Genomic DNA, 25,834 nt, shown 5'->3' with positions numbered 1-25,834 from the left:
GTTCGGCACTAATACCAGGGTCGGAGGTCCGGTGCTGTCCCGTTACTTCCTTCTACACACGGCCCTTCGCTGCTATCTTTAATTGCCGTCGCTTTCTGACTCTTCCTGTCCTTGTCTGGTGCTCAGGGCACCACTCTACCGCACTACCGTTACTACGGGCGAGTTCACCGCATAACTGGTAACTACTAGTCCACTGCTTGCATGCGTTTATTCTGCTTGCTTTCTAACTTGTGGGGAATTATTCAACTCCTCACAAATGTATCTTTAGAATCTCATAATATACAGCTGTGTGTTTGTGCTTTTGAGTTTCAACTATTAAGGCACTGTGGTGGCAAGCCTAGAAAGCCTTGTTATGATTCGCTGCGCCCTCTAGGAACACAAACAGCAAAACCCTTGGCCCCATAAGTTGCTGAGAGATCTTGTCAAAACTAGCAAACGCGTTTAAGTCTCAGCTGTAAATCAAGCGACGCAGAAAGGAGTAAAATTTCCTTCATTTAATCTTTTCTTTGAAGCTGCAAGTTCACACATTAGTGTTATCTCTAGTTCCATTATGAAAAAGCTGGTACACTGGCGTGGATTTGGATGAATTTGTTCCCAGACCTCCGTTACGGGAGCGGAGTATGGCGGGGTAGTCAAGAACCAAAGATCACTAAAACTGTGGGTCACAGGTTGCGACACACCCAGAATTGGCAATGACATATTTCGGAGACTATGGAACAAGCAGGTAATAAAAACTCCAGGAAGACACCTAACAGAATCTAGAAATGCTAGTGTTAACACGGCCAAACTCGTGAACAATGTGAAAGTTATAGACCACAGAGAGGAAGTTGTCAAATTCTACGAAAAGCTGTGCCTCATCGTCGAAATCCCGATCGTCATCCTGCTTTTAAAGGGACATAAGATTTACAGGGGATCTGTGGGACCCGTGTTCATCATGGACACGAATTGGAGAAGATCACAACTCCAACTGGCCAGAAAGGATCCCATGATAAATGTGAGCCTGTGCACCACGATGAGGCTTTGTGCTGCCTTTTGACCATTTTTTTTTTTTTTGCAACAACGCGAGTTTATGCTACCATCTACCATCTGACAAATTAAACTTGCAGTCTCGTCCTTGAATTTTTTTTTCGCAAGCCATTATACCCACCAGCTCCATGTTAATAAGGCTTGCTGTGGCTCCGGTGTCGATTGTTGCTTTGTATGTGTTTGCACCAATCGATTCTGCTGCTCCTCTTCGATGAATTTGCCAGTTAGTTTGGAGAGACTGCACCTTGCGACCTCGGTTCGCCTCTCAGCGGCTGGGATCGCTGGCCATTTCCCGCTCTCTGTCAGCACTCTACGCTCCTTACACCTACCCTGCCGCATATCCAACAGAACAGTAGCATCGACGTGCACAGTGCCCGTGCCCGCCACATCGTAGGCAGACTTCTTGAGGATGTGGCTTTGTTATCTGGTAGCACCGGACTGTGTGGTGTGCGGCCTTTGCGTGGTGGTCGGGAGCCTCCATAAGGAGTTCGTTTGCTGCCTCTGCTGAATTGCACTGGGTGGTATCCACTGGCCGTTTATATGTCGCGAAAACGTGTTCTCTTTAATAAAAGTTTCCCACTTTTTGTCGAGCTCTTCGTACTCGTCGGCCAGGATCATGAGTGGTTCCAAATCGTCAACCTTGTACGTTCTCAGGGAGGTCCTCAGATCTGGTCTGCAGTTATCCTTGATAACCTCGAGAGTTTCCTTCGCGGAGTATCCAAGCGGTCTCATCATGGTCTGCATGTCGTCCATATAGTCTTTAAATGACTTTTAAAACCCTGCTTCCGCTGCTTCACCTGGTGTGCAAGCCTTGAGAAAAATCCCCTCGGTAGGAAATACGTTTGAAAACTCTTGCTGAAAACTCTGCCCATGTCTTCCAGTGTTTGTTGTTGGAAATAAACCACTTTAACGCTTTGCCATGTAGCAATTCTTGCATTGTTCGGTGAAACATGTTCAGGCCAATGGTGTTTGCAGACCAATCCATTTTTTTAGGATTTCCAGCGGCTTTTCTGTGCCTTTAAATTTAAAGGAACGTTCTCTTACTTGTTTTGCGACTTTAACGTAGACTGGGACTTTGCTGTTATTTTCTTTTGTCTTGACTTAAACTCCTAGATCCGCCTCCCGCCTCCTCTACACTGTCCACGCCCATACTTGCTATAAGCTGATCTTCGTTTGAGTTCAGTAATTTGAACTGGGACTTGGTTTGCCGTTGGCCTCCTCCAGCTCAGCCCAAATTTTAGCCATTTGTGGGTCTTCCTGGGTTTCTATGACGTATTCGGAGAGGGGTTTCCGTATGTCCTCCGACCTGCCTTCCAGTTTGGGAAATCATCTTTCTTGAGGAGATAAGCTTATCCTTCTCTCATTTCTGTTTTATGCTGATTCATTTTTTTTTTATAAAAGACTTTAATGTTTTATTTTATTGTTTCCTCCCTTACTATATAACAATATAAATATTTTTATACCATGATATAATGACAATGACAATTTGATATGAATTTTATATTAGATGTTGCTTCGAAAAGTCATCGAAATATTAGTGTGACTGCAAGTTTTTATATCTTTGATATAAATTGGTAGGCTGGGTATAAAAAACACAACAAGTTTAAACACAACATTGCAAATTAATATGAAATAATATCAGCCTTATATGAACAAATATCAGCCTTATATAAAATAATATCAGCCTAATATGGAAAAATACATTCATGGGATTAAAAATACTGGCAAGGTTTATATGTATGTGTCTGCTATGCACAATACCATTTTGATTTTTTTAAAATACCAATTTAATATGGGCACAAATTAGACCAACATTGATATGAAATAATACCCGATTGATGACCCGTTTTTTATCTGTTTAAGTCTATAGTTCTTCGCTGATTTCGGATGAGCACTCTCCTTAAAACGTTGGTGCTCTTGGCAATGCTCCTGTTGTTCCTTGTTTTGTTTGTTTTCGCTTTCTGTTGCCGCTGGCTTGGCGGCTATCAGGGCTTAGGGATGCGTCACCGGTCCCAGGCTCTTGTCCCTTGCTCTGTTCCGGCCGGCTCTCGGGATTTGGTCAGCTACCGTTCTCGGACTCTGGCGGTGAACGGGTGGCCGCATATCTGGCAACCGGTAGGCCACTGCTTGCGTGAATGTTTTCACTGCTTTCTTTTATTTGTGGGGAGTTATTTAAATGTTTACAACAGCTCGAACTAAAAAAAAAAACCTTGAGCCTTTGCGGGAGATATATATGAAAATCAAAATTTTTTGACCAATACTTTTTTACCCTTGCAAATATTGAAAGAACGAAATATTTTTGTAATCATTAAAATTATTATTATATGTTTGAAAACATTGAAGCTATGATGATTTGCAGCTTAATTATTCGATAAGGTCGAAAAACACCATTCTGTCTCTGGTCGCGTGTGGACGTGTATTCTGAACGCTCCGGAAAAACAAATAATTACTCAGTCGAAAACGTTCGAAAAATTTATAAACGCGAGGTTTTTCGATTCGCGATGCTAATTCGCATATCGTAAACTAAAGTTTTAATTAATTAATCTTTACGCACTAACAATAAACAAATGAATAAGAACGTGGATCAACGCACTCATTACCAAAAACAACAAGACGAAGCCCGTGAAAAAGCTCAGAGAGAGAGCAAGACAAACGTCGTCTCTTCTTGGCCCGTAACAATGCTTATTTCTCTTTCACGAGTAATACTCTAGAACCGAAATTGCAAAAAGTGCAAGTTTACTGACCGCCGAAAACCAGAGAGCTAGTTCTTGCTCTCCCGCACTACTTTTCCCCGCTCAAACGCCATGGAGTGAGGAATGCAAAACTCCAACCGAGCTTATGCCACCTAGTGCAACAACAACAGTAACTACTACGTCAACCACAACGGTCTCTGTCGCGGGTAAAGCAACAACAACAACTGATACAGAGTCTGAAGAATTAGCCCCAAAGAAACTTAAGCCACCACCTATCTTTGTTCGGGACAAGATCTCCAAAGTCCTAGTCAACAAAATAGTTGAGCTTGTCGGAAAAGATAACTTTCATGTTATTCCACTTATGAAAGGGAATTTAAGCGAAACCAAACTTCAAATCAAAACAGAAGAAGATTTCCGAGCAGTATAACTACACGTACCAGCTGAAAAGTTGCAAAGACTTACAAGTTGTGCTCAAGGGAATAGAACCCGATGTGACCCCCTCCGAAATTATAGAGGCTTTAAAAGAAAACGGTTTTTGCGCAAAACATGTTATAAATATAATAAACAAAAACAAGAAGCCGCAACCACTTTTTAAGGTCGAGCTGGAGCCAGACAGCAGAACTTTGAAAAAAAACGCAGTGCATCTACAAGTTGCAGTACCTTCTGCACCGTAGGATCACAGTAGAAGAGCCGCACAAACGGAACGGGCCAGTGCAATGCACAAATTGCCAGGAGTACGGACACACCAGGGCTTACTGCACCCTCAGGTCAGTTTGTGTACCTTGTGGAAACTGACACGGTTCCGAACCCTGCCCTTCCAGCAAGGAAGACTCTCTCACTAAAAAGTGTGTAAACTGCCAAGGAAACCGCACAGCAAACTACAGAGGCTGTCCAGTCTACAAGGATATGAAAAGTCGTATGCAACGAGCGACAACGGCACGTCAGAACATATACATGAAATCACAAACGACACCGGAAGTTTTCTTCGCAAAAGCAGCCAGGTCATCACTTGGACCCTCAATTACCACCAACGGCATTTCCTAAGCCAGTGCTCTAAGATCAGGCACAGCTCACATAGAGCCGAAAATCGATAACATACAGCAGGCCATGGGGCAGCCACAAAGTAACATGGAAACTATGATGATAACTTTGCAACAAAATATGATGGAATTCATGTCCTTCATGAAAACCACCATGCAAACTCTAATGCAAAACCAAAATGTCTTTTTACAAATGCTTGCAGCTCAGCAGTTCAAATAAATTATGCCTAGCCTTCGAATAACTCTGTGGAACGACAACGGTGTTTCACGGCATATACCTGAAATAACTCAATTTCTGAACGAAAACCACATCGACGTTATGTTGCTAACAGAAACGCATCTCACCAGCAAATATAACTTTCAAATACGGGGATACACGTTCTACGGCACCGATCATCCAGATGGTAAAGAACATGGCGGAACCTTGCCATTGCCGCTGTCTACTGCCCACCCCGCTTTACAGTCTCCGAAGACCAATTCATGGACTTCTACAATTCACTTGGAGAGCGATTTATAGCAGCAGGTGATAACAACGCCAAGCACACACACTGGGGATCCCGCCTTGTGACCCCCAAAGGAAGGCAACTATATAATGCACTCATCAAAACATGCAATAAACTGGGCTACGTTTCACCAGGAAGTCCTACATACTGGCCTACAGATCCTAGGAAACTACCTGATTTAATTGATTTTGCTGTGACAAAAAATATTCCTCGCAATCCAATATCTGCAAAATCGCTTTGGATCTATCATCGGACCACTCACCAGTGCTTATAACTTTTCTTCAAAACCTGGAACTAATCGAGCACCCTTGCAGGCTGACGTCGCATCGAACCAACTGGCTGAAGTTAAAAAAATACGTTAGTTCCCACATTGAACTAACTCCACAGCTCAACATCAAGGAGGACATCGACTGCTATGCCGATGCACTGGAGTCTGTACTCGTCGCAGCAGCCAAAGTCTCTACACCGCAAGGGAGGGATGGGCATACACACCAGCACAAAACTTACCTTGAAATCGAACAGCTTGTTTTGGAGAAAAGACGTTTGAGGCGTGCTTGGCAAACCAGCAGATCGCCATTCTCAAAACACAGCCTTAAGGTTGCTGGTCGCAGACTTACCAGGGCTCTAAGGCACGAAGAAGAAAAAGCACAACGCCAGTATATTGAGAAACTTTCACCCACCAGCATCAAGCACCTCTTGTGGAGGGCCCACCCAAATCTAAGTGCGCCGCCCGAAACAGTAGCCCCCATAAGAGACTCTTCAGGCAGCTGGGCCAGAAGCGACAAAGACAGAGCTTGTACATTTGCTTTACACCTTCGAAATGTTTTTTTGGCTGAAAATAAATTCATTCATGCAAATAATTCACTCACACTACCGTCGCCGTGAATTCAAATTAAAACTGAGATGCCGACAATTCTGTTTCAACCAAACGAAGTTTCAAAAGTCATTAAAAACAAAAAGGCCCCAGGAGGTGATCTAATAACTCCGAAGATGCTAATTGAACTCCCAAACTGTGCAGTTGAGGTAATTTGTAAACTCTTTAACGGGATTACACGACTTGTCTACTTCCCAAAAAATGGAAAAAGTCGGTAATCATAATCATCCCAAAGCCAGGAAAAGATCACACAATACCAGCTTCATACAGACCGATATGATTACTCTCGTGTCTGTCAAAACTGCTTGAAAAATGCCTTCTGACGCGCATAATCCCACATATAAAAGAGCACAACGTTATTCCGGCACATCAATTTGGCAAGTCAATAGATTAACAACAGAAATACGAACTGCATTCGAGATTCGGGAATACTGCAGTGCGGTATTCCTTGATGTCGCGCAGGCTTTCGACCGAGTCTGGCTCGATGGCCTTATGCATAAAATCAGAACGTTACTGCCGGAAAACACTCACAGGATACTTGAATCGTACCTTTACAACAGAGCCTTCGCCGTGAGATGCAATACTACAACATCCGACGATCACACGATAGAGGTTGGAGTTCCACAAGGTAGCGCCCTTGGTCCAACTCTATTTCTCCTTTACACCGCAGATATTCCCACGAACGAGTGGCTAACTACTTCTACATTCGCAGACGATACCGCGATCATAAGTCGGTCCAAATCCCCAATTCAGGCAACAGCACTACTAGCTGATCATCTTGTGGTAGTGGAGAGGTGGTTATCAGACTGGCGTATAAAAATAAATGCGCAAAAGTATAAACACATAACGTTTACTCTTAACAGACAAACGTGTCCTCCACTAACTCTGAATATCACGCCACTCCACAAGCTGACGATGTAACGTACCTTGGCGTCCACCTAGACAGGAGACTTACATGGCGGAGACATGTCGAAGCTAAGAAAATTTATCTAAAACTAAAGTCCAATAGCCTTCATTGGCTCCTAAACGCTCGTTCCCCCCTCTGCCTAGACTTCAAGGTCCTGCTCTACAATTCAACGCTTAAGCCAGTCTGGACTTACGGCTCCCAATTGTGGGGAAACGCGAGCATCAGTAACATCGACATTATCCAGCGAGCACAATCAAAAATCCTGAGAACTATCACTGGGGCACCTTGGTATGTTCGGAACGACAACATCCACCGAGATCTTGGAATTCTACCCGTAAAAGATGAAATTTCAAAACAAAAGGCGTCCTACCACACCAAGCTAACTTCTCATCCAAACCAGCTCGCCAGGGGCCTAGCCAGGGTTTCCAACAGGACCCGATTACAACGAAATGACCTTCCAGCTCAGCAATAGTTATTAGAGCCCTTTCATCTCGCGTCAGTCATCTTGACTGTCAGATATAGTTTTAATTTAAGATTTTATATACTTATTGTTAGTCTCAATTCAGAGAAGATTCAATAAATAAGAAGCATAAGTAAAAAAAAAAAAAAAAATTATTCGATAGTTCCTATGGCAGCTTTATGATATCGTTTTCCGACTTTAATAAAACTAAAAGCGTAATTCTGAACTGTCAAATTATTAATAAGTCAAAAAAAATTTTTTTAAATATTACAAAATAGAAAAGTTACATTTAAAAAAAATAAATTTATGTATTTTTATTGTTTCCATAAGAGTTATATGATATAGTCGTCCGATTTTGATGAAATCTAAACCGTAATTCTCAAATATTTAACCATTACTATATGTCGAAGAACTAAAAAAAAAAATTAAAAAACAGCAAAGTTATAATTTTTTTAAAATTATTTTTCCGTTTGTTCTTATGGGAGTTATATGAAATAGTCGTCCGATTTTGATGAAATTGAAACCGTAATTCTGAAATAATTAACCATTACTATCTGTCCAAGAACTAAAAACCGTAATTCTGAAATATTTAACCATTACTATATGTCGAAGAACTAAACAAAAATCAAAAACAGCAAAGTTATAATATTTTTTCATTTTTTTTCCGATTGTTCCTATGGGAGCTATTTGCTAAAGTCGTCCGATTCGGCTAGTTCCGACTTATGTACTACCTGCAATAGAAAGACAACTTTTGGGAAAGTTTCATGCAGATAGCTTTAAAAATGAGAGACTAGTTTGCGTAGAAACGGACGGACAGACGGAAATGGCTATATCGACTCTCCTAGTGATACTGATCAAGAATATATATACTTTACTGTGATGCAAACTTCTGACTGAAATTATAATACCCTTTGCAAGGGATAAAAAATAATGAAAAATACCTTAATCTTAACCGTTTATATCTCCCCTTAAGCAATACTCAGCTTTATTGTGCTTTCAAATTATGGAAACTTAAAAATAAACAAAAGTGTTACACAGTTTCCCGGTAAATACAATTTTTTTTTAGTTTTAATATGTTGTTTTCCATACATAAAATTTAAAAATAAAAAAATACCAAATGTTGGCTCATGTTCGATCATCAAAAATGTGTATGTTTAGATAGGTAAGTAATTTTAAAATGAGTTTGCTTTATTTTGTTGTATACTTTAGCGCTCGGAAGACAAAATCAATCAACTGGCAAGCCTGATCAGTGTCAAAGGCTTTTAGGTTTGTTAGGTAAATTGCATAGAAGCTGACCGACAGAGTAACATGAACATTCTGTATCGACTCGGCTGTGGAAGGTCGCCGTTATCATTTCGACAAAGTGATTAATAAAATACATACCCGGCCTGTGCACACTTGATTAATGGAATCAGTTGCACATTCATCGATATCGCGGCAAGTATTCATGTCGGCAGACAACGTATAACCACGTGGGCAAGAACACTGGTAGGATCCGGGAGTGTTAATACAGAATCTTAGATTTTATAGTACTTATTATTATATGCTTCAAATCTATTTGTCGTATACATACCCCATGCATAGTTTGTAGTCCTTGTGAACTTCACACTCATTTATATCATTGCATGTGCGGTTGTCAGGTCCTAGTTGGTATCCGGCGTTACAAGTACATCGATACCCGCCCCAAGTATTAACACACTTTTGTTGACAAAGACCCGGAACCACATGGCACTCATCGATATCAAAGCATTGTGTGCTATTGTTATTATCAGCTTTTTTTTTAAATCCAGCCTTGCATTCACAATAGTAAGATCCTATAGTATTAAAGCAGTGTGCATTCGATGGACATACACGTTGGTCCAGCGCGCATTCGTTGGTGTCCACACAGGTATTAACTCCAGTGCTCAGCCGCTTTATTTCGTGACCTATCGGACAGGTGCATACATAGCCACCGCTACGATTGCGGCATATTTGTCTTTCGCCACAGTTGTGCTCACCAGTTTCGCACTCATCAATATCTATAAATTAAGAAACCAGGTGTCAACATTTTAAAATTCAAAATTTTTTAGAACTATAAAAATAGTGCCTTTTTTCGGTTTTATATTTTTTATTTAAGTTTGTTTTATTTGTTTTTATTTTTTTTATCAATGTCTTTTTGTTTTCCGCGTTCAAACGTCAGTGGAGAATAATGTGCGCTCTTCACTTAAAGCAGTTATGAAACATAATGACCAATAAACTAAAAAAAAATAGCTCAATTTTAAAAATGGTTATGTCTGCCGGTAAATATGAACGAAACACACCTAACTAAGCTCTTTTCAGAGTGACGACAGACTTTCCCGATTTTTTGAAATAAACTTGAAATAAACTTGCTCTGCGTTGGCATAAATCTCTTTATTTAATAGTTTCCGAACAAGTCTAGATCCGCTAGGCTATTGGTCCTGATCAAGAATACATATACTTTATAGGTTCCTTCTACCTGTTACTTACTTTTAACGAGTAGAATTTACCCTTTCAGTCTACGAGCAACAAGTATACAAATAAGAAAAATAATATTTTTCCATAGAAGCGTAAAAAAAACATATTAATTTTTAGTTTAATGTTTTGGCTTTAGGACTTTGACAAAAAGGTAAAATATTGTTTTAAACTGCTACAAGTAAAGAAATGAAGAAAAAGGCATTTCAATCTTTGGTTTCTATAACTTTTTAATAGCGTCTTGGCCCCGAACACACTAAATTTTAAATGATCTCTGGAGATATATCTGTAGGGTATCAGAACTCTTTAAATTCGATTTGGAGACAGAAAAAAGGCAGATGAAGGATAGATTTAGAGAGAGATGGAAATGGGAGAGCCGTTGGTAGAAGAGCATTCGGATCTACGAGTGAGTCGCAAACGAAGTCTTACCGAAATCGGCAGTTTTTGAGAAGTGCCATGTTGAGCGACCGTATTCATGAAGAAAAAAGATAAAAACGAATAAGATTGAGTGCATGTTATAAACCACCAAGCACATACATTTTTGCATCGGTATCATATTAAAATTGTCGAAAATCATAATAATAGAAGTTATTTAACTTATATTAAGAACACCACCAAGACCTACATGTATTCAATAAAGAAAACAACTAAGACCTGCATATCTTCCTAAGGCGAATTGTTTCGTACTTGTGTTTTATAAACGAAAATTATCTTTCGCGCTTCAAAAGAGACCAGTCCAATGTGTTAGCACTAACATCTTCCAACGCTTGGTAGCACTTGGCTGCTTGCTTGACCATAGACTTCGGCCTACGTATTTTTAATAAACTTACGAATTTTCAATATAAGGTGTCATATTTAAAAACAGGTGTAATGCTAAAAAATCTATTTAATGTGTGGCTGGAATCTGTTTTGAGACAGCTAAGGGACCTTAATATTTATTTGCAAAGTGCAAGACGGACGGACGGACGGACGGACGCTTCACGTTGCAAACTTTTTTCTAAAATTATTGTACCCTCTACAAGGATATAAAAGGTTTATTAAATTCATAATGCATAAGGCTATAATAAATTGACATGGTTACGTACCTATGCATGATCTCCCGTCTGCTCTTGATTTGTATCCGGGCGAGCACTGAAGAAGACTTTCGCAGCGAAAATGACCGTTTGTGTTGATGCAACGTTGGTGGTTACCACAAGGGTTCCTTTCCACACATTCATTTATATCTTAAAAATTTAAAATAAAAAATAATAATTATTTTTAAAATATCCTGCAGTGAGGACAAATTTAAAAGACGACATTTGGAAGAATAAGAAGGTGAAGGTAATATGTATCGCCCCCTAACAAATGACGAAAAAAAATGTATTGAGGCCAGAGAGTGAGTGTTAATAAAATACGAGCACAGCACATTATTAAGCCTTTTGATGTACAAAAAATCATTTCGAAAAGTTCAGCGGCAGCAAATTTGCCATCTCAGTTTAGGTTATTTTGGATCAGCTGACTATCAAACCATAATAAATTGACTTGAAATTTTTAAGATCATCAGCAAATAATAAAAACTCCGAATTTTAAATGCAGTGGCTTATATCATAAATAAATATAACGAAGAGAAACGGACCGTTGAAGTTGAAAAAAAACATAACTTTCCACTCTATACACCCTGTCCTTCAAATAGGATTTAATCCAGTTTAGGATTAGATTAGCTTTAAGTGTAAGTTAAAGTTAAGTTAATGTTAAAAGTTAAGCCAATAGAGCTTCATGACAGACTTTATCAAATGCATTGGCATAATCTGTGTAGAACGAATACAAAAGCTATTAAGCATAACTAGATTTGTCGTAGTCGACCGTCATAAATCTACGTTGGTTAGGGCTACTGATGTGAGCAACAAGAAACACCAGCTGCATAGCAAATTTTTAAAAACTACTTTATGTGGGCCACAAAGAACGTATATAAAGTTCTTAAAGATGAAAGGAAAAAAACCATCGCAATCAATTTTTTTTCAAGTTATTGAAACTCATAGCAGCAGTATGATCGCCAGACAGTCACATTATCCGTAACTTAGCACTGAGGCAATGGATATCAGTGTTTTACTTTCATTCCAGGAAGATAATGGTTCAAAATTGGATGCAACAAATTTAGCGAATAGATTAGCCACCCCCAAGTCATTTTCAAACAATAAAAAACCATAAAAATGAGCCATTACCGAATTGGCCTCAGTTGTAGAAAAAGGGCTATTTGTTTGGAAACTTGGCAAATAGCACTTGCAGCAAAGAAAACATTTCTTAATATAAAAAAAATGTATAAAAATTAAACATGTTTATCATTTGTAATTTTAGAATGTTGAGATACTTGTTATTTATATTGTCTATTTACCATACCACATACATATGTATTTGTGATAAAGCATTTGCTTTTGTAGTAAAATGTGTATATTGTTTTTGGTTATGAAAATTTCATTTTCGACTGGAAAATCCGGTGTTTGGGAACCAGACACACTATACGTTTACTTTGTTTATCTTATCTTATAAGCGTAGTTCAATGCGTTATCTATCATTGTATTGTATCCACACTAACACGAGCTCATGAAGCGCAGCTTAATTAATATGTATATGTAGGAGCTTTGACCAACTGCATTGTCTTAGGCAGTACTATTCCATTCATCTCAAAACGGTAACATGTTAACGAACTAATTCCGACTATTCTTCTATGACTCTGCCGATTCTTGTATTACTCTGCGAACCTACAGTCAGTCACATTTTTGCAGCGCGCGAATCAAATGTTTAGAATGTTCGGTGAATGCAAATAAAGATCAAACCAAATAGTTACACTATTGGCGCATCATTTATCAACATCAAATTATTGGTCCTTCGAGCCGGATAGCCAGTAACGTGTTTGCATTCGGGACATTTTAATTAAATTTGAATTTATCAACGGCTATCTATAGATTCCCACATCGTATCTCTTAGCCTCGATCGCCATGCGGAGTGTGATTCAACAGCGGGGTTTTTGCAAAAGCCAAATTACTCGGGCGCATAAGAGTGTTGGGAAAACCCCGAAGATGATATATACGAAGAGAAACATTACTCAACTTATGCAATACTAAGTAATTCTCTTGAGGAATTAAAGGCGGAGGCCGTTGATAATACTGTACTGCTTCCCGATGAAACCCTGGACGATTCTCATAGGTGCCGAGTGGGTTTTCAATTTGAGCGAATCAAACTCCCAACCTTTTCGGGAAGTTATGAAAATGAAATTATGAATAGGAAATTTTTCTGATACATTTTTAGGATCGATCGGAACAAATTCAAGTTTCACTGATTGCCAAAAATTTCGTTATCTTAAATCCTATCTATCTGGCGATGCGCTCGCATTAATAAAACATCCCTTACGAATGGAAATTACAGTGAAGCCTGGGACAAATTGGAAAAACGATACAACAAACAATAATTAATTTACGATCGTTTCTGAACAGTTTTATAACGCGACCTAGTGCCACTACCAGTAACATTAGTACCGTGCGGAAGTTTGCTTACGGCGCAGACGAAGTAATTCGTGGGTTGCGGGCCATTCAATGTGACCACGAGACAACGAGACCCTTGGTTAATTTTTAAACTATTACCCAAATTGGATGTTGACTTTGATCTAGCCAGTGTGACCATCAACCGATTCCTGGAATTTTTGACGTCACATTGCGACCCCTTAGAAGCCTGCCAACTCATCCGTGCGCCACAAGCTCGACGATCAGCTGTCACACATGACGCTCATCCGCGACTAGAAGAACACAATTGCTCATCATGCCAGCAGAATCATCCACTTTTTAGGTGGATGATCGCCGAGAATTCCTGAAGACCAAAAAGCTTTGTTTTAATTGCCTTATCGCCTCACATATGGTCGGCAGTTGTACCACCGCAAACATCAAACATTGGTCCCCGCCTCGCCGCAGCAAGTTCAAAATAGAATATACGTTGAAGCAACAAGCTTTAACCGTAACGAGCTTTTTACAACCTCCCGAGCTGCGTCTTCACTCGTAATCTATCAACATCGCCTTTAAGAAGACCCACCAACGGGGAGCGTACCCTAGGTACGGGATCCACCTTTACTTTGGCATCGGAATAATTTGTCCAGAGAATAGGCGTGCGTCGAACGCATGCACGGATTTCAGTTTTTGGCCTCGCAGCCAACCACGCAGGTCTTACTCGCGGACGCGCATACTTTAAGCTGCGATTTCGACATTCGGAGCAGGTCATCAAACTGGCCTCTTTCATATTGACATCGTTGACGTCATCGCTTCAAGCGCAAGCGATCGACATTACATCTCTAGCGTGGAAACAAATTACGGCGCTTCCTCTAGCATATCCCACATTCTGCACCCCAGGAGCTATACATGTCATCGTTGGATCAGATCAACTTTGGTCTCTACACACCGGAGAGAGAAAACAGTTTGGTAAGGGCTATCCTATAGCACTCAATACAATGTTGGGTTGGATTATTGAAGGATCTTTCAATGCATCCAACGACAACGAGATTCCGGCTGTGACACATCACGCGGATCTTGACATGATGGTCCGATCTTTTATGGAGAAGGACAGCCTTCAACCTAGCCAGACACACTTGGACTCCAGCGACCCCACAGAAATTCATTTTGCGAAAACACCCACACGCTCTGAAGACGGAGCGTATATTGTCGAGTATCCTTTCAAGGATGAAGCTCCACCTATCGTGTCAACTCTACCACAGGCCACAAACCCTCTATTTTCATTGGAGCGAAAATTCCGCCACAATCCGCAACTCAAACAGCAAAACGAGGAGCTTTTGGATGACTACTTTCAACGTGGTCACATGGAACAGCTGACATTAGCTCAAATCGAAGAAAACCCTAACACGCCGTCATCAAGATGGATAGCCTGACCACCAGGTGTCGGGTAGTTTTCGATGGATCCGGAAAAGATAGTTCTGAAATTTCGCTTCATGTTGGACCGCCGCTCCAGCTCTAAGTTTGTTTACGTTTCCGGCAGCACCGATATGTCCTATATGCGGATATCGAAAAGATGTTTAGAGGGTTTCAAGTTTCCAAGCCACACACGAATTTTCAACGAATTGTTTGGCGAAAAAATGAAAGTGAGCCCATTAGTCGTTTTCGGCTTTTGACCGTCACTTATGGCCTAGCGCCCTCTCCACTTCTGACTTTTAGAACGTTACAGCAGTTAGCCGACGATCATCGCCATGAGTACCCAGCAGCATCACGTGCGTTTTCCTACGATGCCTATGTTGACGATATACCAACTGGATAGGATTCAGTTGAAAACTTATTGGTTCTCAAGACGGAGCTTTGGACAAAGCGAAATTCAAGTTACGGAATTGAAGTTATAACTGTTGGCGCCTTCTGCATTCTTTGCCTGAAACGGAACGATGTTATGACCTTGTACAACTCAGCTAAGAATTCATGATTGAATCGTTAAGATCCTTGGAATTCAATGGAACCCATGTCACGATGCGATGTTTATAAAAACAACTGATTTCAACCTCAGCTCTGATCCGACAAAGCAAGAATCGATATCGCAACTTTCCAAGATTTATAATCCCCTAGGCCTTGCTGCATGTAGTGGGAGCAACTCATCTTTCAAGAAAGTTGGACGGCTGTTACGCACTGGGACGACAAGATTCACGCTGGAGAGCAGTAGTTGAGGATTTTCCATCCCTAAAACACTGTAAAGTACCTCGATACATTGGTTCACCATTTCAACAAATCCAATTGCACGGATTCGCCGACGCGTATGGGGCGGTCGTCCACAGCCGTTTTGCATTTGCGGAAAGGTTCCATAAAACCCTCATTGCCGACAAAACACGAGTGTCACCCATTAAGGCCATATCGATTATTACTATTATCAAGACTTCATTAACACTTCCTTTATATGTCTGCACCACCACGGCACTGGAACACATACGTCTGCAACAGAACGGCTGAGATCCTGAACGAATACCCGAGGAAAGTTCAGCAAAACCTTGTAACGACCTGATTTCTATGTATTCTCGCTCGCTACGTTAACGGGCGGCTAGCTCAGAGAGGTTATGGGTTCGTTCCACCAATTTTATATTGGGTGATTGCCTTTGACCAAAGAATAACGCCAGAGTTCTGTTGGGCTCGTAACTGTCTTTATTCGTCTCCTTCTACAAGCCTCGCGGCTCTTCAGCTGCTGCTGCACCTCGTCGTCGTCCTCTGCGGCGTCGCTCCTCGTCGCTGTCCTTCGCGGCGTCGCTCCTCGTCGTCGACTGCTTGCTGGTATCTGACTCGTGACGGCTCCTTCGAGACTCTGGATGTTATGCGAACCTCACTGGCGGGACCGGCAAGGTGTTTCGCCTAGCAGGTAGAACAAGGTTCAGCCTTTTCGCCTAGCCACCTTTGTCGCAGTCTCCCTAAGTTGGTCCGGATTGTGTCGGCAAGGTGTATCGCCTAGCAGGTTGAACTAGGTTCGACCTCTTCGCCCAGCCACCTTAATCGCAGACTCCACGCAAGGACTCCCTGAGCTCTATTTAACCACGACCTAGCACCCGTTGGATCTCAGCGTTGAAGCCTCAGCCTTGTAGACTCTCAGTCGTTCGGCGTCTCGACTTTGCGATCTTGATCCTGGTACTCGGCACTTGATTAACTTTCTACTGGTCTCGCGTACACGCACTCGCTTTGATTCTTGCACTATTACTCCTTCTGTGCTGCGCTTGCGCCGCCTTTTATAGCCTGTGATGGTCCCGTTATTTCCCTTTTCCAGCTCGCGTGATCGGGTCCAAGGTCCACTGCCGCACCGTTAGTTCACGGTGCGTCCTCTTTGTGCGGGTCCGAAGTCCGCCATTATACCGTACCGTCCAGCGTGGTACCGTTAATTCACGGTGTCTCCGCTTTGCCCGGGTCCAAGGTCCGTTGTTTACTGTTTGACCTTGTTGCTCTTGACTCCTCCGGCATTCTCGCCTCCTTCGCTGTTGCTATGCAGCTCTCCTGCCTCGAAATTTGAAATTCGAAATTTCCCTCTTCCTTCGGAAATGTTATGAAAGTGGTGATCTCCCCGCCCCTGTTGTTCGTTCATTAAAATTCCCCGCCCAAACTCGTTCTCCTCGTGACCCTATACAGTTCCCCAAAAGACTTCAACTTTCCCTGAGCTGCCCTCGTAAGACTCCCCCCAGACAGCGCTCTGAAAGACCTTTAACTTTCCCATGGCTGTGCTGCGTTAGCCTGTTTCCCAGACAGTTCCCCGAACTTAAACTTTCCCAAAACTGCATCTCGTTCCTTCGATAATTCCCCGCGTAGAATTTGAATTTCCCGCCCAGACATTTCCCCGTGTTTGAAATCACCATTCCGATTCCCGTCGTCTGGCCACTCTACTGACCCTGTCTCGATCGCACTTATCGATAGTGGGTCCAGCATTGCCATCGTTGTTGCAGTTATCGTTATCGTTTCCGTTGTCTTAAGTTGCCTCCGTGTGACCGTTTCTTGAGAAATCCAGTATTTTTGTACCCATCGATCGCAACTATCGATCGACCGCCTATCGCCTGGCGCCCCCGTTCCTAATTTCCTCACCGCCTCGTTGTTTTGAAAAAACTGGTAAGTAAACTTGCTGCTTGTAGTTTTCTTTTAATTAACGACCTTTTTCTTTACAGCGACACCATGACCATGATGCCCCTGATGCCCCTGATGCCCCTGACATGTCTCGGGGTGCTGACCCTGGACCGCGTGCCCCAGGAGACCCTTGCGGCAGCAAGTGACCCCCCCTCGCCATACGCCTGCGGCAGCCTCGTGTTTTTTGCCGGCCCGCGTGCTTGGCCGGCGATTCCCCCCTCACCGCCCCCGTTCCGTGATCGGCTGCTGCGGCGGACCACTACTTATTTTCCTGTGTTGTGCTGTGTTGTGATCCCCTGCCCCCAAAAAAATAACTGCTGGGCTTAAATGCTGAGATCCGCTTTATTGGGCCTTAAACACCCGCACCCGGCCCCCTGCTACCTTCACTCGGTAGCGCTGCTCCCCGTCCAGCACGAGCTTGGCCCACCTGGCCTTCCTGTGCCTCCCTCGCTGCCGTCGCGCTTCTTCAGCCATCCGCGCCGGCCACTCCGCCTCCGGAACCTCTGACCATGGTTCCGCGCCCTCCGACTGCTGCCTCCGCAGCGTCGGCCTCGCCGGTGGGGCTCGCGGCTCCGGGCACGAAGTCTGCCGTGCCAGCTTCGGGGGTGGCCCCGCGTACGGCGACGTCTCCGGCGGTGATGGCCACTCCCATGGCCCCTTCTCCAGCCCCTCCTGGGCCTCGCGCTCCTCCTCGGGCGTCTCCGCGACGCGTTTCGCCGACTTGGCCCTCGGATCGCGCGGGTTCAATGGCGGTGGGCGCCGCCACCCTCTGCTGCCTCTTTGGGCGCGGGCCACATCCACGTGACCGTCTGCTGATAACACCGCCGCCCCTCCACCACGATGGTCCGCAGCGCTTGCGCGACCTGCGCCTGTGGCAGGTGCCACTCCTGCTGCCTCGGCGGCGACGATGGTGGTGGTGATGGTGAGCGTGGTGGTGGCGGTGGTGGTGGCGTCGGCGCACGTGGTGGCGGTAGCGGCGGCTGCTCCTGCGACGGCTGCGGCTGCGGCTGCCCCTGCGGCGGCTGCGGCTGCCCCTGCGGCGGCTGTGGCTGCTCCTGCGACGGCTGCGGCTGTCCCTGCGGCGGCTGTGGCTGCCCCTGCGGCGGCTGTGGCGGCTCCCGTGGCGGCTGCGGCTGCTCCTGCGGCGGCTGTGGCGGCTCCTGCGGCGGCTGCGACTGCCCCTGCGGCGACTGTGGCGGCTCCTGCGGTGGATGCGACTGCCCCTGCGGCGACTGCGGCGGCTCCTGCGGTGGTTGCGACAGCCCCTGCGGCGGCTCCCACAGTGCGGCCTCCTCGGCCTCTGCTGCCACGCGGCGACTGCTGCACTCCTCGCCGCCCGCCGTGCCTCCCATAGGCGGACAGTGACCGCCCGCGCCTCCAGGATCCGAGCCCACTCCTTGGGCTTGCCCGACGGTGGTATCTGCCCTAGGCAGATCCTCCCGAGCCCTGCCGTCGCCCTGCTCAACCGGCGGAAGACTCGCCGCGCCACGTCGTCCTCGTCCGAGGACACCTCGGGACTGACGGTCTCCGTCCCCTCCTCCTCCTCCTCACTCGCGTCCTCTGGTCCACTCTCATCGGAGGAGATGGCGACGACCTCTGCGGTCTCCGTCGCGTCTGCGCCTGGGTCCTTCTCCTCGGACGGCAGCTCCACGTCCGAGATCTCCCCGGTGGACTCCTCGTCAGCCTCGCTGACCGGTGACGGGGATCGCGATACCAGGGGGACGCCAGAAGCTGGAGAACGGAATCGGAGTCCCGTCTCCACTTCGCCACTGGCTGTTCCCTGGCGCGCTCCTCCCTCACCTCGTGCTCCACTCGCTGTTGGGTGTTGTTCTTACGTGCGCTCATGATGACTATCTCTTCTGGAAAGACCTGCACCATGCAGCGCCGTCGCTGACGAAACCTCGGTTCTTCCGCGTATCCTCGGTTCCGTTATTCGCGGAGACGTGTACCGGTAACGGGAATCGCTCTCCGCTCTGTGCCCGTGTGATGTTTCGAAGTAACGGTGCCCTCCGTGTACACGCCTCCTACGCAACCCGTGCATGTGTGCGTTTAGCCGGTAACGGTGCCTACGGCTTTTAAAACCCTCCCTGTCCCGCATTCGTGACGAATGCCGGCGAATACCCTGTGGACTCGGCTACACTAGTGTTCACGGCCAGCTGCAATTCCGGCCATTTCTCATCCCACGTTCTCTGGTCTTGTCCGGCAAACTGGGCGATCATTGTTTTTACAGTTCTATTGGCCCTCTCCGTGGGATTTTCTTGTGGTGTGTACGGGGCTGTGAACTGGTGCCCCACTCCCAACTCTGTCAAGAACCGCTTGAACGCCCTGCTCGTGAATTGCACCCCGTTATCGGTGATCAAGACCTTCGGCACGCCGTACCTTGAGACAATCCTTTCCCGGATTGCCTTTTCCAGCGTCTCTGTGGTAGCCCTACGCATTGGCACTATTTCCGTCCATTTCGAGAACCGATCTACGAGCACTAGTAGCATCGAGTTCCCATGTTTCGACCGAGGAAGCGGCCCAACGAAATCGGCGCATACTGTGGCCCAGGGCTCCTCTGGGATCTGTGTGAGCATTTTTCCGGCTGCCTGGAGCTGACTGGGCAGCTCTCACAATTCCGCACGTGCTTCCTAATGTCGCGGTGCATGCCCGGCCAATAATACCTCGCTGCCACCCTCGCGATCGTCTTCCGGCTGCCCATGTGTCCGGCCGTCGGCCTATCGTGGTTCTCGGCCATGACTCGCTGCCTTGACCCGCTTGGTACGCATAGCTTCCATGCGACCACATCCTCGTTGCCTGCTCTGTGAGGAATTTGCCGGTACAGCCGGTCAGCCTCCACTAAATAGTCCGGATATTTTTGGGGGTTCTGTGCTAACTTGGCCCTTATGTCCCTTATCCAGCTACATTCGGCTTGTTTTGCTGGCTGACCAGGTGACTTCGTTTTCAACCTTCGGCAGGTTTCAGGTAAGGGCTGCCGCGACAGTGCGTCCGCCACAATATTCAGCTGTTCTTTCCTGTATGTGATTTCGAAGTCGTATTGCTGGAGCTCCAGTGCCCACCGTGCGATTCTTCCGGTTGGGCTCTCGATGCTATTCAACCACTTCAAGGCCATGTGATCTGTTATCACTTTGAAGTGGTATCCCTCCAGGTATGGCTTTTATTTCCTTATGGCCCACACGATTGCTAAAGATTCCTTTTCAGTGGCGGAGTAACTTTTTTCTGACCCGTTTAGGGTCCGGCTGGAATAGGAGATCACCCGCTCACCCGCGTTTACTTTCAGGTTTGCCGCTCGCAGTCTTCTGAATACTTCCTTTAGGTTCCGCATGTGCTCCTCTAGTGTCCGTCCGATGACGATTATATCATCCTGATACGCGAAAGCGTGCGGCATCATTTCGGGTCCAATTACCTGGTCCAACGCCCGCTGGAATGTTGCTGATGCCGAGTGTAAACCGAAAGGCATAACTTTCCATTGAAACAGGCCTTTCCCTGGCACTGTGAATGCGGTATACTGCCTGCTGGCTGCCTTCAACGGTATCTGCCAGTACCCGTCCTTTAAGTCGAGGCTGCTAATATATTTAGCTTCTTGGAGTTGGTCCAGGATGTAGTTGATCATCGGCATTGGATATGCATCCTTCACGGATTTTGCGTTGATCTGCCTGAAATCCACACAGAGCCTCCATTTCCCGGTCTTCTTTCTCACCATGACTATTGGTGAGCTGTACGGACTCCTTGACGGTTCGATGCATCCCTTTTTAAGTAGCTCGTCTACTTTGGCGTTGATCTCGCCCTGCATTTTTGGATTCTTCGGATAGTACCGCTGTTTGACCGGCTGATCGTCCTTCAGGTTGAACTAGGTTCGACCTCTTCGCCCAGCCACCTTAATCGCAGACTCCACGCAAGGACTCCCTGAGCTCGATTTAACCACGACCTAGCACCCGTTGGATCTCAGCCTTGTAGACTCTCAGTCGTTCGGCGTCTCGACTTTGCGATCTTGATCCTGGTACTCGGCACTTGATTACATTTCTACTGGTCTCGCGTACACGCACTCGCTTTGATTCTCGCATTATTACTCCTTCTGTGCTGCGCTTGCTCCGCCTTTTATAGCCTGTGATGGTCCCGTTATTTCCCTTTTCCAGCTCGCGTGATCGGGTCCAAGGTCCACTGCCGCACCGTTAGTTCACGGTGCGTCCTCTTTGTGCGGGTCCGAAGTCCGCCATTATACCGTTCGACCCTGTTGCCCTTGCCGTGTGAGGGTCCAATGTCCAGCGTGGTACCGTTAATTCACGGTGTCTCCGCTTTGCCCGGGTCCAAGGTCCGTTGTTTACCGTTTGACCTTGTTGCCCTTGACTCCTCCGGCATTCTCGCCTCCTTCGCTGTTGCTATGCAGCTCTCCTGCCTCGGAATTTGTGGGGAGTTTTAAGACTCCTCACAACCTACCACCCTTCATAGCATCCTGATGAAAGTATCGACGAATTACTCATCAACAAGATTTCATCTTGGACGAGTATTTTAAGAGTAACTAGCTATTGCTATCACTCCATCGTACGCCTTCGTCTAAAGCAAAGGCCTTCTTCTGAGTACCTCAGTTCAATGGAGCTGCTGACAGCGCGTTGCAAACTTCTCCGGCATATTCAACAAAAGGCCTTTCAAAAGGAGTGCACACAGCTCGAAAATGGACGCCAGCTCCACGCAAAATCGCAGCTGATTCGATTTTCTCCATTTCTGAATGATGAGAAAATAATGCTTGTTGGTGGAAGAATTAAGAAGTCGTCTCTTAATTACAATGCCGAGCATCCTATTCTGATTCCAAAGAACTCTCCAATCGCTGAGCTACTCGTCCGACATTTTCATGTTATGTACCAACACACTGGAGTGGATGCTACGTTCACGAATCTTCGTAACAGTACTGGATTCTGGGTTCAGGCACCATTGTCCGAAAAGTGGTATTCCAGTGCAAACGCTGTTTCATTCATCGAAAAAGCACAAGTAACCAGATCATGGGAGATTTACCAACACCTCGAGTTCAAGCAAGCCGCTGCTTTCAACATACCGGCTTGGATTACGCTGGCCCAATATCGATCAAAGAAACAAGTGGTCGCACACCATGGATCGGAAAGGCATGGTTTGCAATAACAACTAAGGCGCTCCATATCGAAGCTGTGAGCGATCTTACCATCAAGGCGTTTATCGCAGCGTTTCAACGATTTATAGCCCGCCGATCTAAGCCAACTAATATCTACTCAGACAGCGGCACCACATTTCATGGCAGCAGACGCGTACTCGATGAAATGAGGATACTGGCTATGGATCATAGCAAGGACGAAACATTAGCTAATTTCTTTGCCACCGAAGGAATAATGTGGCACTTCGGAAGAACATGGGAAGCCGGAGTTCGATCTATCACATGAAGCGGGTAATGGGATCGATAGCCTTAACAGCAACTGTCAACAGTGTTGATCCAGACTGTAGCCCTACTGAACTTCAGTCCTCTCTGCTCAGCGAGGGACAACACTTTGGATCCGCTTACTCCTGCCCATTTTTTGACTGGGGCTCCCTAAACTGCTCTACCGGAACCAGCCCGTTTAGATGTTCCTATCAACCGCTTAGAACGATGGAATCAACTGCAAGCAATGGTCCAAGGTTTTTTGAAACGTTGGCATACGGAATACCTTACCTCGTTGCATGAGCGTACATCGAGAACGAGAACTTGAAGGTCGACACCCTGCTTGTACTTAAGGAACCAAATTAACCTCCAAATTTACGTCCGTCTAGGACGTATAACGAAAGTGCAATTTCTGTCAAACCGTAGCATCTCTACACCGAAACAAATTCTTAACACAAGATTTCTAAAACTTAAAAACGTATGTATTTCTGCTAGTATAGATGACCGAGATCGATTTAGCAAAACTGGATATAAACAAGAGGGGATTATAATTTCAATTAAAACTTTGCAACATAGTAAAGGATACATTTCCGACCCTATAAAGTATAAATATTCTTGATCAGCATCACCAGGTGAGTGAATATAGCTATTTCTGATTTTATTAATTTTTTATTAGCTATAAAAGTGGTTGCCCCTAGAACATAATCTTGTGACTGTAGGACGTTAAACCAACACTTGAATTGGGTTAACTTGGAGATATCATGCATATTCGTATTCTTATTTTTATATTTCCAAATGCCTAACCTTTCAGATTCTCCAAATTTCATGGAATAGTTGCCTTTTTACATAGATTTAATGAAATTACGGAATGAACAAACAACTGTATCACCTATCATCACCTGATGTTTGCCAAAACGTTGCTTCTTCAGCGGAGATAAATCGTTCCATACTAAAGCCTACTTCTTCAGAAAAATTGCCTTAAATTTGTGCTTTCTATACAAACTTTAGGAAAACATGACCTCAAACGAGACCCAAGGCCATTAGGCCTTAAACTTAGTTTTAAGTCATATATTCCCAAATGTTGTATGAAAAGCACAAATTCAAGGCAATTATTAGGCCATGTTTTTCTTTATTCAAGGAATCTAGTTTTCTGAGTGTAAGCTAAGCCGTGTGATATGACAGAGTTTTGCAATTTGTGGGCGTGGTCTAGTTTTTGCACAAACCTGCGCTGCGTAGGAGCAATTCCTGCACGTATAGTCCGAAGTCTCTGGCTTTTATAGTTTCTGCATCCTCAACGTTCACACGGACGGACAAAAAGACAAACGGACATGGCTGTATTAACTTGACAATTGATCCTCACCAATAATATACACACTTTGTAGGATCGGGAACGCTTCATTCTAACTGTTTCTACGACCGACCAACGGGTATAAAAATACTTTAAAAATAATATATTTTTAAGTATGAATATAAAGTGATCTTATCTTGTATTTCGTGTAGTTACCGACACATGCTCCAAGACTATTCCTATAAAATCCAGAAGTACAGTCCAATCGGGATATGGCAGATGAAACATAGCGAGGATAATCCTGATGTATTGTCATTGGATACCGAGAAATATTTTCCCTTGGTGCAGACTCTATAGTTACAGGTGTAACTGTAGTCGACGTCGTTGTAGTAGTTGAGCTTGTGGTGGTTTTTCTATAGCATCGAAATGACCCCTTTGTGTTATGGCAATCATAGTTTAAGGGGCAGTTATGAGTATTCAGTATGCATTCATCATCATCTAAAAAGTAAATGTTGATCACATAAAAAGTTTAGTTTATTATTAAATAGAATGCAAAATGAACTTCGAAGTCCAAAGCTTTAAATACAAGTGTCACTATTTTCTGATTTAGATTAATGCAATTTTAATTAACATAAACTTCAACATCGTTTGAATATAAATCGACTTCACAACCTGACAAGACACTAGGAAAATTATTGACATATATGAAAAACAATAGGGTCCTAGGACAGATCCCTGAGGAACTCCCCTAGGTAAATCTAAAAAGCTGGACATATATCTCCTAGATACCACTGCTTGTTGTCTGCCAGCAAGATATGAAGAAATAAAATGCACAGCAGTATCTGTAAAGGTACAGATTTTTCAGCTTACTACTAAATGTTCACCGAGTCAAATGCTTTGCCATGGTCAAGCTAAGAATGTTGCACAATTATTGTCCAGTTGGCAGCGAATGTCTTCAACGATGTCTGTTATTGCACTTATTCAGCTCCTTTTTGTTCTAAAGCCAGACTGCTTTGTTGAAAGCAACGAGTTCCGTTCAAGAAAAGTACTTATTTGTAAGGAAAAAATTACGCTGTAATGGATGTGTTAAAAATATTTTTTATAAAGGGTTTTACAATAGGTGCCCTTCAACTTCTTTCCGATAGGGACGGCGAACGACGCCATGTTTTTCCTTGTTCTCTTGACATATGAAACTTCATTAGTATACATTTCGTCATGGAACGCTACACACTTGAACAGCGATGGCAAATTGTGCAAATTTTTTATCAAAATAATCGTTCTGTTGCTGCTACTTTAAGAGCATTACGGCCATTTTACGGTCCATTTAACAAGGCAGACCGTTTGACAATCGACCGTCTAGTGACGGTGCCCGTGAGAGCATGTAGTGCTCGAAGTGATGCTCAACAGGACGGGGCCACATGCCACACAGCTCACGCTACAATCGGTGGTCATGCGAAAGAAATCGAGTTTCATAATTAAATGTATATGTTCAAATTCGATAATAAAAAAAAGTTAGTTGAAAAGTCAAACCGTTTGTGTTTTATTAAAAAAAAAAGTTGAAGCGCTCCTATTGAAAAACCCTTT

The 25,834-nt window shown here is 44.4% G+C and overlaps 1 protein-coding gene across 2 annotated transcripts in view; it reads right to left on the bottom strand.

Moving 5' to 3' along the window:
• Positions 1–25,834, bottom strand: part of LOC128263743 (fibulin-2) — a 43,877-nt gene that overhangs the window by 4,613 nt on the left and 13,430 nt on the right. Inside the window, exons 7-11 of one of the 2 annotated variants that reach the window (XM_052998882.1) lie at positions 24,467–24,748; positions 11,061–11,198; positions 9,077–9,521; positions 8,887–9,019; positions 8,694–8,834 (exon numbers count right to left, since the gene is read on the bottom strand). In XM_052998882.1, coding sequence (XP_052854842.1) covers positions 8,775–8,834; positions 8,887–9,019; positions 9,077–9,521; positions 11,061–11,198; positions 24,467–24,748 — 1,058 coding nt within the window. In that variant the 3' untranslated portion in view covers positions 8,694–8,774. Of the gene's footprint in view, positions 1–8,693; positions 8,835–8,886; positions 9,020–9,076; positions 9,522–11,060; positions 11,199–24,466; positions 24,749–25,834 lie in introns of those variants that run through there. The other variant, XM_052998881.1, reaches the window with a different exon arrangement.

Source organism: Drosophila gunungcola, unplaced genomic scaffold (assembly GCF_025200985.1).
Source record: "Drosophila gunungcola strain Sukarami unplaced genomic scaffold, Dgunungcola_SK_2 000018F, whole genome shotgun sequence".
Taxonomy (NCBI): Eukaryota; Metazoa; Arthropoda; class Insecta; order Diptera; family Drosophilidae; genus Drosophila; species Drosophila gunungcola.
Note: the sequence above shows the minus strand (reverse complement) of the source record. Positions and strands in the feature narration are given on the sequence as shown.